The 16,049-nt window shown below is 35.7% G+C and overlaps 1 protein-coding gene across 2 annotated transcripts in view; it reads right to left on the minus strand.

Moving 5' to 3' along the window:
• The window catches only part of LOC106883588 (ethanolaminephosphotransferase 1), an 89,843-nt gene that overhangs the window by 28,433 nt on the left and 45,361 nt on the right, over window positions 1–16,049 (minus strand). For both annotated transcript variants that reach the window (XM_052970486.1, XM_052970485.1), the window contains exons 2-4: window positions 12,265–12,333; window positions 10,757–10,949; window positions 6,236–6,498 (exon numbers count right to left, since the gene is read on the minus strand). In XM_052970486.1, coding sequence (XP_052826446.1) covers window positions 6,236–6,498; window positions 10,757–10,949; window positions 12,265–12,333 — 525 coding nt within the window. The remainder of the gene's footprint in view (window positions 1–6,235; window positions 6,499–10,756; window positions 10,950–12,264; window positions 12,334–16,049) is intronic.

A 16,049-nucleotide genomic window follows, 5' to 3' on the forward strand; every position in this document is an offset into this window, starting at 1 on the left:
CATTATAATAGTAGTTTCATTTGACTAACATTTTTATGCTCATTCATTCAACTATTGTTTTACATGAGTGCATACTCATTCTGCTGCAATGACTATACACCTCATTTCAATTTTCACATGTCAGGGGGGAAAAACTAGAAGTAGTTGATAGCTTTCGTTACCTAGGTGCCCAAGTTAGTAGTGGGGATGGATGCTCTCAGAGAATAGCTGCTAGAATAAGAATAATCTGGGCAAAGTTCAGAGAGCTCTTACCTCTGCTGGTAACAAAAAGCTTCTTGCTCAGAGTGAAAAGTAGACTGTATGATACCTGGGTGCAAACAGCCATGGTACAAGCAGTGAAACATGGGCTGTGACTACCGAAGACATGTGTAGGCTTAAAAGAAATGAAGCCACTATATGCTCCACTGGATGTGTAAAGCCAGTGTGCATACATGACAGAGTGTAAGTGCCCTGAGAGAAAAGTTGGACATAAGAAGCGTCAGATGTGGTATGGTTATGTGATGCATATGGATGAGGACAGCTGTGTGAAGAAGTGTCACACTCTAACAGTGGAGGGAACTTGTAGAAGAGGTAGACCCAGAAAGGGATGAGGTGGTGAAGCACGACCTTCAAATGTTGGGCCTAAATGAGGCAATGACAAGTGACCATGACTTTTGGAGATATGCCGTGCTTGAGAAGACCCAGCAAGTCAAGTGAGATCATAGCCGTGGTCGATGCTAGTGTCGCATAACTGGCTGGTTTAAAAGCACCCTTCAATCGTTGGGCAATCTGCTGTACTTGTGAAGACCTATTGAACTGAGTGAAATCATAGTCATGGCCGATGCCAGTGCCGCCGAACTATTTTATTACTTTAAATCCAATTATTATTCTAAAATCCACTGAACTGTTTTACTGAGTGATTCTTTTAATGTAAATATATATCCATGAAGTGGAATTTGTAGCAAATTTTCATCTTTGTAGATTGTGGTAAATTCAACAGTGTCTATTTTTGTATTAAAAATTCAGTTATCAGCCCGTTACTTTCACCAGATTTCATTAACAAGGAGTCACCGAAACTTGTTTTCCGCTGCTCATTTTAATAGTGATTTTATTTGGTTGACACTTTTATATACATTACAGCAAGCATTCATTCAAGTACAGGTTATCAACCACAACTGGTCATAAGTCAATTTGGTCATAAATCAGCCTATAGGCCTATATATAGCTTTGTTTTATATCTTTACATTAAGGTATTTTCTCAAGTAAAAGTCATTCTGTATTATACTATATATAGGTATTAGTAAAAAATTTAGGAGTCTCAAGCAGTCTTATAAACAAAGACAAGGTTGCTTCAATGTCTTGGGGAAGCATTTGTTAGCTGACATCATCCATAGATGGGTTAATTTCTAAGAAATTAAACCTATTAGATTTCTGTTGAACTTTATTATTGCTGCTGGGAGCTGGCATGCCAATCATCAAAGTCAATCGGCCATAAGTCAATGACGACATTATCGTGTTTTACATGACTGATATTCCTAGATAATTCCCCTTCAATTGTTTTAGTATGGCTTGAAATCAGGTTTTGCTCTTTGCAACAAACCACTAAATCTTCAGTGACCTTACATTTTACACCAAGAATCAGATCATTCACTAGCATATGATTCCATCATGTTGAAGATTGACTGCAACAATTATTAAAATTACCATTATATAGGGTGTCCACAAAGTCTGGGTACATGGAGTAAATAAAATCTTAACATAAACAATTAAATATAAGAAATAATAATTTCTTAAAGTATGTATTAATCCCCATGTGGATACATGGAGTAAATAAAATCTTAACATAGACAATTAAATATACGAAATAATAATTTCTTAAAGTATGTGTTAATCCCCATATACCCAGACTTTGTGAACACCCTGTAGTATAGACAACTCAGTACACTAGATAAACGCAGAAGACTTGAAGCACTCAGAAAGAAATCCCTGCAACTCATTTAACATAGTTTCACATTTCTGAAGTTACAAATTAACTGGTATATACTTATTGGAAAGTCATGTGTGATTTAAGAATCATCATGACTTCCATATTGTAACTGTTTCAGTTTCCACAGACTATCTCAGATCAAATCACTTGCAAAACAAATAAAACTCTGATGCAAATGAAAGTTATTTATGTAAAACAAATTAATTATAATTTCAAAATAACTGTTTAATGCATTTCCCATTTACTTTAATCAAAAATAAACAGGACATATTTGAAATTGTGCTCATTTCATTAATTGCAATCATTATTTGTTTGATTAAAATATTCAACTGTAGTTAAGTTACTACTGTTAGATGAAATCTTATTCTAAAGTAGCCCTCAAAGAGAGAAAGAAAGCAAGGTGAAGCAAAGTAATGTCATGAATAAAGCCATATTATGCAAATATAACATTTTTTTAACTGAAGCCAAATCAAACAGAACTTTTATATTGACTGGAAAATCAGCATAACATTACATCTGGATTTCAAATTGCAATACAAAATACAGTGTGCCCTCATTAAGCCATACTAAGACAGAAGGCTGATCATTGTAAATGAGTTGACCAATGGCAGGGTTTAATATTTGAGACACAGATCCAGTTGAATATTCCTGCTCCCATAGTTACATTTTTCATACAATTTTACTGTGACATACCTTCAAAGATGCACACCACAGTGATGTTGATACAATTTAGAAACAATTTTAAGTCCCCACCAGTCTAGTTCATCAAAAACTTGCTTATGATTAATGCATAATATAATGTTAAATATGAAAAACATGGAACATTAGAAAATATCATTTAGAACACTTTCGATCAGTATTATATAACAAAACTTGAAAATTTTTCGGTCATGCCTTCCAAATTCATAATGAATAATATCTATCAAGGTAATGCCATAGATTTTATTCATGCTGAGCAGAAAGTTGAATGGTTAAAAACAATTAAATCATTCACCTTCTGACAAAAATTTTAACTTCATTCAATGCCTAGCTCAAAAAAGAAACATACAAACTTTCAGCTAGTTTGATCTAATCCCATCTTCTAAATGTGTATAATTGGATTTGAAAACAAATTAGTCTATTTATATCATGATTCTACAAGAGTTATCATGAAGAATAATTTGTTTCAGTTAAAAAATCTCCAATAAAACAAATTCACACCATGAAAACATGCATATTTGGAGTAAGAGAAAGTGAAGAGGACAAAAGTCATACATCATCATCATCATCGTCGTTTAACGTCCGCTTTCCATGCTAGCATGGGTTGGACGATTTGACTGAGGACTGGTGAAACCAGATGGCTACACCAGGCTCCAATCTGATTTGGCAGACTTTCTACATATTGGCTAAATATAGAGAGAGGGAAGCAAAGGGTGGAAGGAGTAAATGTATGCATATAGTAGAGAAAAGCTAGTCATCTACGGGAAATAAGAAAGAAAGGATATCTTTCTGAGAGGGATGTTAAAAGCAAATGGCAAATATGATGTATACTGGGGAAATGTTGCACATTTTGAATCCTGACTTTCTTCCCTCAGTCATTATTCTGGAATGCGTCCATCCAGTACTGTATTATGACATAGCTAGTTGTGAGGTGCTCACAGTTATTTCAGAGCAACTGCCACAATATTCCTTAACAGGGAACAGAAAAAAAACTAGTTTGCTTTTATGATCTATGATTATATAATTGACTGATCCTAACACTTTTTCTTCTCTTTTCACCAATTTACCATCTTTGGTACATGTGAAGGGCTCACCAAGAATAACCAGAACATATGACCTTTATAACACTGTCACTCAAAGATCACAGTAGAAGTTAAAACTGATTATTATTATTATTTTTTTTTTTTTTTTCAACCTTAACTCAGGTTTAACTTGGTTTATCTTACAGAGTCTGGTTTAAAGAGGGTTCACTTTATACTCTTTTACTTGTTTCAGTCATTTGACTGCGGCCATGCTGGAGCACCGCCTTTAGTCAAGAAAATCGACCCTAGGACTTATTCTTTGTAAGTCTAGTACTTATTCTATCGGTCTCTTTTTGTCGAACTGCTAAGTTACGGGGATGTAAACACACCAGCATTGGTTGTCAAGCGATGTTGGGGGGAACAAACACAGACACTCAAACACACATACATATATATACATATATACGATGGGCTTCTTTCAGTTTCCGCCTACCAAATCCACTCACAAGGCTTTGGTCGGCCCGAGGCTATAGTAGAAGACACTTGCCCAAGGTGCCACGCAGTGGGACTGAACCCGGAACCATGTGGTTGGTAGGCAAGCTACTTACCACACAGCCACTCCTAGTTAACATTCATTTCTAAACACTGACACAAAATCAGAAATTCTAAAGAGCAGATAGGTCAATTAAACTGATTTTAGTACTTGACTATTACTTTATTTTATTTAAGCTCAGGATGTAAAGACAGCAAGGCATCCAGTTCAATATACTGACAGTTCCAGCAAATCCATTACTCTGAGTTGTTACTTTAGTTTATCAACCCCAAAAGGACAAAAGGTAAAATTGACCATAATAAGATTTGAACTAGGAGAGCTAGAAGAAGTGCTGCAAGGCATTCTATTAAACACTAATGACTTTGCCTATTAAGCTGATAAAGCAACATTAATTTCTAACTTGCACACACATATCTTTAAACTGAAAATAATAAAATGTACATATACATGTGTATATTTAGATATGTATGTATGTATTAAAAGTTAGCTGATGATGGAACCACCATATGATAGTGTGGCCTGCAAGAAATAACAGCTAAATCTCTCTTTAAATCTCACCCTATTGTCTTAAGAAAGGACAAACGCAATGAGTAATGTAGTCCTAGATACATTATGTCTGAAATAAAAAGAAAAAAAAAACATTGGTCATACATGTAATGCTTTTGGGTTGCAGATCTATCAGATCAAGACTGATCCAAGATTAAAAAATCTTCAACATACAAATAAGCAAGCAAAAACATTCACAAAAATGTTAAAACCAAAAAAAAAAAAAAAAAAAATTAAAAATCATGTTAATTAGGTAAGAATTGATCAAGCAGTCAATTACAAATACAGAAACCTAAAATTGTCTGTCACAGATTTAGAAATTAAATTGAATCACTTAAACATGGACCAATTAAATACAAATTTGAGCTCTGGACAAAATGACTTGCGGTTTTGTTCTGGCTCTTTACAGCCCGAGTTCAAATCCTACCAAAGTCAACTTTGCCTTTCATTCATTTGAGGTTGATAAAGTAGCAGTTTAGTAGGGGACTGATGGTATCAACTGACTCCTTTATCTCAAAAATAGGTAGCCCTATTCCTAAATCAGAAACAATAATTATGGTTAAGAGGAAAACTTTATGACCCCAGCAGAACCTCAGAGATCGATACAGTTGCTTGCTCACTTTGAACAGGCCTAAGTCAATTTTTCTTGTCTTCAGTGTAAAAATGAGCTTTAACCCTTTTGTTACTACATTTCTCTTAAAATACACTGCATTGTTTCAATTAATTAAAAAAATTATGAAGAATTTAGTAAAATAACTGTCATTATTAAGTTGGTGTTTGGAACATAAATTAACAACAAATTGTGAACGCGGTTTTAATTTAGAATACTCCAGAACATGTGGAGGCGCAATGGCCCAGTGGTTAGGGCAGCGGACTTGCGGTCATAGGATCGCTGTTTCGATTCTCAGACCGGGCGTTGTGAGTGTTTATTGAGCAAAAACACCTAAAGCTCCACAAGGCTCCAGCAGGGGATGGTGGCGAAACCTGCTGTACTCTTTCACCACGACTTTCTCTCACTCTTACTTCCTGTTTCTGTTGTGCCTGTAGTTCAAAGGGTCAGCCTTGTCACACTGTGTCACGCTGAATATCTCCGAGAACTACGTTAAGGGTACACGTGTCTGTGGAGCGTTCAGCCACTTGCACGTTAATTTCACGAGCCGGCTGTTCCGTTGATCGGATCAACTGGAACCCTCGACGTCATAAGCGACGGAGTGCCAACAACAACTCCAGAACATGAAGTTTTTATCACAGAACCAGGAGCAATCAGAGACAAGTTGGTATCAAAAGGATTAAACATATGGCATTTTACTCTAACACAAAGCTTATATAAGAAAAACAAAAAGATGAAATTAAAAAAAAAAGACACTGATAGCAATGACAAAAAGTTTATGTCTTAGAATGAAACAAGTTGTGAGAGAAAAAAAAAAAAATTGTTTTTAGGTTACTCACTAATTGACTTGCATCATAGCCCCATGGAAGAAAGAGAACACCAGTGTTATATTTCTCCCAATGAGAACAAAAGAAACTCATCATTGTACCTATGAGTATTGCATAGATGTGAAAAACACCAACACTGTAATCACCACGGCCAAACACAGAGTATATGGCAATAGGTAGGAATAGTGTTGCCCAGCTATCTAAACCATGGTCAAACAGTTCTCCAAGGGGTGTACTGGAATTAGTTCTACGTGCTTGTTTCCCATCAATACCATCTGCAAAATAATAAAATATTAGTTAGAAATGTTGAATTATTAACAGGCAAGTATGTGTTTCTAAAAGACAAACAAGTATTACACATCAAGAATACACATCCTCCCACTCACAGTCTGCTGCGCCAAAACAAGAGTTTAAGACTGGCAGTTCAAGAGAATTCCAGAATGTTGATGACAAAATTTTTATAGTTGAAGTCATAGAAAATCTAGATAAGAAATTTCAGATACAAAACCTGGTATCAAGATGCCCCAAAGACTGAAGTTTTATTAAGTAGGGTGTAGGAAAAAAAACAGAACCCTGCTACCACCAGGGATATGGTTGTGCTCAATATAGAGGAGGGATAGATAGAAATTCCATAAGGTGTTCTCAGTGTAAACTATGAACATGCAGATCATCATCATCATCATCGTTTAACATCCGCTTTCCATGCTAGCATAGGTTGGACGATTTGACTGAGGACTGGTGAAACCAGATGGCTACACCAGGCTCCAATCTGATTTGGCAGAGTTTCTACAGCTGGATGCCCTTCCTAACGCCAACCATAGTGCAGATAAATGCAGCAAGTAATGCTGACAAAGACAGTCAATTTCATATGTAGCAAGTGCACTGGAACAATTAGCACTAAGAGCATTTGGAGAATATTTTCTCAAATGCCCAGACAGCTCTCTTGAAGCAATCAATACCTTTTGTTACCTAGAAGACCTAATCAACAGCGAGGGCAGGTATTTTGAAAGTATATTAGCCAGAGTAAGAACTAACTGAAAAAAAGTTCAATGAACTATTATTTCTGCTGGTTTCTTTCTTGAAGTGAAGAGCAGATTGTATGATATTTGAATAAGAAGAGTAATATTGCATTACGGGCTTGAATGCAGCATACTTGTGAAGATTAGAAAGAAAAGAAGTGAGCATGCTTCATTGGATGTATGTTAGTATGCATGAACACTGGCCCATCATCCATGAAATAAGAGAAAATATTAGCTCAGTCCTCTCAGCTATTTTCTCAATTGGAGAAAATGTATACTCAGTCCTCTCAATTACCACCGCCTGAATCACACTAACCCTCCTGCCTTCCAAATCATGTTATGAATAATGTGGGATTGCAGTAGACCTTTTCTCATGTACAGCCACGAAGTCACTAAGCATCTGCTACCATCATCATCATTAAACATTCACTTTTCCATGCTTGCAAGGGTTGAACAGAATTTGGTGAGGTGGATTTTCTACTGTCAGATGTCTTTCCTGTTGTCAACCCTTACCTGATTCCAAGTAAGGTAATATTTCCCACCATATCAAACCTGTTTACACGGAAGATTGGAAATGAAAGTCGCTGTTTGCATGACAATGACGTGTTTACAGCAATCACACAATGTCAAGGCTAAGGGAGTGGCATACAGATACACGTACACATACAATGGCTTTCTTTCAGTTTCCATCTACCAAATCCACTTACAAAGCTTTGGTTGGCCCAGGGCTATAGCAGAAGACATTTGCCTGTGCCATGCAATAGGACTGAACTCAGAACCATATCATTGGGAAGCAAACTCGTTACCATACTGCCATACCTGCATCTATACCACACCTCTCTTTACTCTTTTATCTGTTTCAGTCATGTGACTGTGGCCATGCTGGAGCACTGCCTTTAGTCGAGCAAACCGACCCCAGGACTTATTCTTTGTAAGCCTAGTACTTATTCTATCGATTTCTTTGGCCGAACCGCTAAGTTACGGGGACGTAATCACACCAGCATCGGTTGTCAAGCGATGGTGGGGGGACAAACACAGACACACAAACATATACACACACTTACATATATATATACATATATACGACGGGCTTCTTTCAGTTTCCGTCTACCAAATCCACTCACAAGGCTTTGGTCGGCCCGAAGCTATAGTAGAAGACACTTGCTCAAGGTGCCACAGTGGGACTGAACCCAGAACCATGTGGTTGGTAAACAAGCTACTTACCACACAGCCACTCCTACGCCTGTATATTTGACAAATTTAACTTCTACAACGGCTATCAAGGGATATCAAGACAAGGAAGCACACACATGAACACACACACACACACACACACAAATTGCAGCAGGTCAAAATTTGGATTGCTAGTTCCACTACATCTAAACATCTTGCTTACATAAACATTGAACATATTGACCCTCATACTTACAGCAGTCTGGTAATCAGTGATTCAATAGAGATGACCAAAATAAGGTACGCTTTAATGTAAAGAGACAAAACTTAACACTGGTAATCATAAACATGGAAACACAAGGCTAGCTTCTATTCAAGGTTCTGTTTATCAAACTCTATCTTCAAGTGATTAGTTAAACCAAATTCAATTTATCTTGATTGTGTGTAATTTTGAAAATAACCCAGTTGCCTATGACTAGTCTCCACTATACTAGAAGACACATCTGTGCTTACACTAACTGGTTTTGTGTGTTGTTCATTCAATTGAAAAGTGAATGATATTTCCTGGATGAGGGTAAAATAAATGCAGGGAAGTGGCATATTAGATGTAATCTGATATGTCGAAGACTAAATCAAGATAAATGTTGTACAATCCAAGGCAACAGATTATAATTTTTCACTGAAATTTTTCCCAGTAATGGATAATTCTTACAAAATTAAATGCACTATTTCATTAATCATATCCAGCTTACATACCTTCACGTATCTCAAAAGAGAGACAGACAGACAGGTAGGCAGGCAGAAGAGAACCAGAATAGAGAAGAAAAAAAAACAATGTAAGGGAGACAACTCTGGATGTAGTGGAACAATGGCCTGAGTTTTTTTTTTTACTGTAATTTGTATATGTGTGGAAACCGTGATGAAGCAGGGGAGCTTATCATGTAAGATGGATGATTAAAAGTTGTTGTTCAAGAAGCCTTGTCATTCTTTCTACAGGCACTACGGAGCGGAGACTAATTGCTCAGCAGGTACTTATTTTATCAACCCCTAAAAGGATGAAAGGTAAGGTTAAACTCAGTGGAATTTTACCTAAAAAACTGTAATAATAGAACAACATATACTAACCAAAAACTGATCCTCATTTATTTTGAAGAATGAAAACTGTTTAAACTTCTATAAACCCGACTGCATTACAACCACTTACATTACATTGTTGTGATGAAAAGCTACTAACTATTTGTATTAACAAGTGTGGGAAATTACAAACTAATTCTATAATACCTATACTAATTATTTTACAATAGACTTGTCCTGTTATGATCAGCTTAAACTCTCATTTTACATGTTCATCTCTCCCTAGTCATCTATTCATGTCCCAGCTCTTGCACCTCTCTTTAAAGATTAAAAAAAAACTAAGAAAATTTACTGATTTGGTAATTAAAAATAACATGGGGAAATATTTCCCAACAAATCCTTCAGTATGAAAAACATATAGAGAACTAAGACTAACCTCAGCAACAAATGTACTTCACATTGGTTTCAATAGACTGTTGTGGGGGTAACATATACTCTCCTCCTTCATATGAATCTATAGAAACACTGGGGTAAGTTCCATTTCAAAGATCCTGCAAACTACCAACCTTGTACATTCACTTCCACCTTCTTCAATCCCATCTACATTTTAATAACTACCAGTACAGTTTCAGTAAAGTGAAGTTTACTACTTATTTGCTTTCCCATATCACTTACCACTGGTCTCTCAACCTTCAGAATCTCAACAAAATTATAGCTAATATTTTTGACATTAGCGAAACGTGTCTGGTCTGAAGCCTTCTCACTAAATTTGTCTATAGTTCCTATCTGTATCTTATCTCTCAGACTGAAATATTTTTTATCATACCATCAATTGTATTGAACTGACAAAATACTCAAAACCATTGTCAACTCAGGTGTGTCCCAAAATCTAGTTATGTGTTGAGAGAATGAAGATCTTTAGCCCTCATCAAACACTGGGCTTTTACAAAGCTCAAATGAATCCTACATTAGAATACTGATCACATACTGAGAATGGTATTGTTGTAACACAAACATAGCTTTAAAATAAAGCTTCCCAGTTCAAATCCAGTCAGGGTCTAAATACATATACATAATTACAACCATTGATGATGATTGGAGACCAAACCAACCATATGGAAGCATAGATGTAAATATTTTTCATATCTAAACATAAAACCAAATTTTATAAGCAGTAACACATCCAAGACATTAAACGTTTAGATTAAACAAATTAAAGTGCAATGAGATTCATTAACCAAAATATAACAAACCATCACTTACTTACCAAGAGTGTGAGCAATAAAATTATTCAAGGCACAAACTAACCACACCCAATTTGGTATTGGTGGATATTCAGGATTGTCAAGACTGGATGCATAAAATTGTACATCGTAGTAAGTCATTATAACATAACTTACTAGAAGTAGTAGAAAACCAACTAGGGTGAGTAGATTTGGAGCCAGCCATAATGGAAGAAACTAGACGAAAAAGAAAAGAAAGAAATTCAGAAAAGTTGCTTTTTACGGATGAAATATATGAAATATAAAACAGTTGTATAGTTATAAATGCGTTGGGGAGTTACTCGTTTTAAAATGATGATGATGATGTTGAATAAATATTTATTCATTGTAACTTATTTGCAGTTTGTATCATCATCATAACCATTGTTTAATGTCCAAGTTCTATGCTGGCATGGGTTGGATGGTTTGACAAGATCTGATGGACTCAAGAAATGTATCATTCACCAGTGAGTGTTTGGCGTAGTTTCTGTGGCCTCGATACCCTTAAAAATCAACTGAAGTAACCAAACATTTCTCACGACAGGATTTATATCAAATTTAATTTTCATCTTTCTGAGGTTTGATGAAGTAAGTCCCATTATTACTTACCAGGAATAAAAGAAATGTCAAAGTGTTCATCTTATTAATCAAAAGAAATACTCAATCCTTTAAATGATGAATATTGTATTTATACAATAAAGTTATGAGATTTTTTTGTTTTTTGTTTTTTTCTGAAGCTCCAAGTTAGCCTTGAAGAAATCAACAGAAGATTAATCATCATTTTACACTACTTTTTCCATAATTGCATCAGTTGAACAAACCTCCACTACAGTAACTCACTGAACCTCCCTGTAACCCAAGAAAGATCATATATATATATATATATATAAGGTTCTAAGGACACTTGTAAAAGTAATAGAAATATACTGTGGCATATTCCAAGAAGAATTAAATTGAAATTTTTGACATTCTCAAGAAAAAACCAGCAGATTGTGCCTCAATAGAAGCTGAACCACATTTTATCACCCCTGGAAAAACATACAAGATCAACAGTAATTTAAGTACCAACTCCTTACTTAAGTAGGGAGTACCATTTTGACAAGGTAATTTTGTAGCTTGTAGTATGAGGCTTGCATTGAAAGTGGGAAGAGGGGAATCACAATTAAATGAAGTTTTGAAATTACAACAAAAAGTTTGAGATTTCAGCCTTAACAAGAAAGGTTTCCTCTTTAAATCTGCTTTATGTTGGTTGTGTTTCATCAAACTATAGTCAGCTAAAGCCATTTTATTTAACATCCCGAGACTAACCTTTCAGAGATGGGATTCCTCAACACTAAAAACAAATGAGACCTCTTTTTAATTTAAAAATGAGAAAGCCACTTAAATTGATTCATTACAAAAGGCTTGTTGGTGGTAGACAACTCAAATTTGACACAGACATGTAGCTGGAAGTAAGCCATGAAAGAAAGATCAATAACCAAAGATATAATATACATGCATGAACAGCACTTACCTGTACAATCCAGTTCCAAAATGGATGTGTGATATATTGGCCGATAGGACTACTGTCTACTGCACTGTACTATACAAAAGAAAAATAAAAGAGAAAAAAAGAATATAAGTATATTGAAAAATATCAAGATATGTCAATAATAAAATAATTTGGTTTCAAACTTAGTTCCTTCCATAAATGCTTGGATCCAAGATTTCTATACAGTAAAACTAAATCCGAGATTTTTTCACTCAAGATATCCCCCATAATAATTCCATTATTTATTATAATATATATACAATATACAATGACTGTTACAAACCTTTCCATAGGTAGATGATACTGCTTTTTTTCTCTCAGCAGAACAGAACAAAAATACTCACATTGTGTCACATTATATATTTTAAGATACTGTTTTAAAACAATTTTGGCTTTATAATCTGAGACAGAGAAGAGTGTAACAAACAAAGAATCACAATTTCAACATAGTTGGATCTCATCAGTGTGCAATCAGAACCATACACATTTTCTTGCTTACCAACCACATGGTTCCGTGTTCAGTCCCACTGTGTGGCACCTTGGGCAAGTGTCTTCTACTATAGCCTCAGGCCGACCAAAGCCTTGTGAGTGGATTTGGTAGACAGAAACTGAAAGAAGCCCGTAGTATATATATATATATATATATATATATATATATATATATATATATATATATATATATATCATCATCATTTAACGTCCGCTTTCCATGCTAGCATGGGTTGGACGACTCGACTGAGGACTGGTGAAACCGGATGGCAACACCAGGCTCCACTCTAAATTTGGCAGAGTTTCTACAGCTGGATGCCCTTCCTAACGCCAACCACTCAGAGAGTGTATGTATGTGTGTGTATATGTTTGTGTGTCAGTGTTTGTTCCCCCCTCCCAACATCGCTTGACAATAGATGCTGGTGTGTTTACATCCCCGTAACTTAGTGGTTCGCAAAAGAGACCGATAGAATAAATACTAGGCTTCCAAAGAATAAGTCATGGGATCGATTTGCTCGACTAAAGGCGGTGCTCCAGCATGGCCACAGTCAAATGACTGAAACAAGTAAAAAAAAGAGAGAGAGAGAGAGAGAGAGAGCAAAGAGTATGTCAATCACTATGTTGTTTACATATCAGTATCAATCATTAGGTGGTGTAGTGGTAAGACTTAGTATTAGAGTACAAGCAGCACATATTTGGTAATCAGCGTAGAGTAAGACTAAGAATATGCATCCTTACAGAAATTGAAGTAACTCATGCATTTCAGTGTTACTGAAGCTTCGTCATATAAATCTGCAACTTTAGGGATTTGTCACGGATACTGACTGAGGCTAAAATGGTTAGATATTGAGCATTCAAAGTTCTAACAACACGCAAACGGAATGAGACCCAGTTAGGTTGTCATGCATGCTGACATTACACTTCCAGCAGAGCAAGCTCACCTCATTTCTTCCAGCTTCTGCATATACTCCACAGTCAGTGTAAACATAGTCAAGAGAGTTCCCTTAAGTTTTCTCATTTCATCCTTATTCCGGTTACTACCTTGCTTTCATAATGTCCACCTTAACTGCTAACTCAGTTACCTCACTATTTCTTATTTCTTTACTACCCACAAGGGGCTACACACAGAGGAGACAAACAAGGACAGACAAATGGATTAAGTCGATTATATCGACCCCAGTGCATAACTGGTACTTATTTAATCGACCCCGAAAGGATGAAAGGCAAAGTCGACCTCGGCGGAATTTGAACTCAGAACGTAGCAGAAGACGAAATACCGCTAAGCATTTCGCCCGGCGTGCTAACGTTTCTGCCAGCTCGCTATTTCTAGCAAGCTTTTTCAGTTGTTGAAATATTTCATTTCTTGAGTGCTCTTACTGCTAACTACTCGGGTGCAAATGAAGTCCTCCTGTCAGCCTACTTGAATTTTTGTTTCCTCTACACCTTTGTGAATCTATATTTTGTACTAGGCATCTAGTGTAGGGCTCCTACATACTCTTTTTCTACATATCAAGTATAACTACTTCCTAGGTGGCAGAAAAGTTCTGATATCTTATCAAAATTTTCGTCTTTGCTAATTGACCTTTGCACTTCTTAATTCCTGCTTATGCAACAGGAACTTTCTTGCTCTTCAACTGATTTCAATTAGGTCAATGGACTACAGAAGTACCTATGAACAACCTGTCTCAAACACCTATCACATCTTAGAAAACTAAAATAAGCAGGCGGTAGTGACAACTAAGTCTTGATGGACACCTACCTGCACAGTGAACTCATTGCTAACTATTTACCCAGGGAAGAATGTGAATTGTTGGCCGGCAGTTGAAGGAAGAACATGGCAGTCCTTGCTTAGGACTAATGTTGCTGTAATTTAGCCCCAGCAGACATCGTCTCCAGCTGGCTATACAACACAATCTGTGTCCTTACATTTTCGAACAAGGGAATCTAGCATCTCCAACTCAGCTCAAAACAATATCTGTGTATCGCGATTTCTGGGTTACTTCCCTTCATCAGCAGAGAATAATTTGTTTTTGATATTAATTTTCCAAAATAAATTATAAAAATAAATTCCAAAAAGAAAAAAATTAAATCAAGCATCAGCAATAACATACATATTCTTCACTGCAAACCTCAAATCATTACCAGTAACCAAATGAAATCATGCTTGGTATTGGCTAACAGAAAAAAAAAATAGAAGCAGATAAACTTAAGAATTACTAAAATGTGTGATATTCTGTAAAAATTACAGGGTTTGAATAACTTTTCTGTGGTACATAGCTAGTTTTGTATGGGGTCAACATGAACAGCTGAAGTAATTCTGATGCATATTAATGGTAGTTATATTGAAAATCCCCAGTGAACATAAGGGCAATCACCAAAGGAATTTAGACACAGAAAACCGAGATATTAAACTTAACACAGAGCTCTAGTCTAATTCATTACCTTATTTTTTTTTTATTTATAAGTGACTGAACTTTGGAAAGTATAAATTTCTTAATCCAGAGACAAATTCATCTTGAATGTGACTGAATGATACAAAAATAGACTAATTGTCACAAGGAATCAAACTATCACTGAAAAAATAGATAGAAAGTTATATAACATTTGAAAAAGAAAAATGTCTGATCTACAGCTTTATAATTTCATTGACAATGTTTAAAAGAAAGGCAGGTATAGTAGATTGCCCCTTTTGTCACCATATTTCTTGTTATAATACAGTATCCTTGTTTCAATAAATTTTGAAAATAACGAAAAATTACTAATACCCCTGTCCTTATTAATCTGATGTTTGGAACATAAAATATTGATGGAAGGTTTTAATTTATTTCACTTTACAATAAGTTTGTACCTTACAAACAAGAGCAGTCTAAGGCGAGTTGGTATCCAAAGGGTTAAAACCAGATCAGATCTATAATGAAAGGCGTTCTGACACTCCACTTTCAAACAGCTTATATCAGATCACGATATCTAATGTATTTCTCTTTTTAAAAATCAGCGAAAGATTATTTGAGATATCTGACTATTTCTACAAGTCGAGTGACCACTACGAGATTCCATCGGTGAAAGGTATTTAGTTTGATGTGAAAGCGGCACAAATGGCTAAGGAATAAAAAAAAATGGTGGACATTGAAATTAGACACTGAGGGAAAATGGCTGTAACTTTTTTATTTTTTAAGTTAGGCGATTTTCGTTTTCGATAATGTGTTCTATATGTCCCGGTCATGCGATTCCCACTAAAAAATTTTTTTGCGATTTCGCCCCCCACCCACCCTCGAGGG

This window comes from Octopus bimaculoides, chromosome 9 (assembly GCF_001194135.2).
Source record: "Octopus bimaculoides isolate UCB-OBI-ISO-001 chromosome 9, ASM119413v2, whole genome shotgun sequence".
Classification (NCBI taxonomy): Eukaryota; Metazoa; Mollusca; class Cephalopoda; order Octopoda; family Octopodidae; genus Octopus; species Octopus bimaculoides.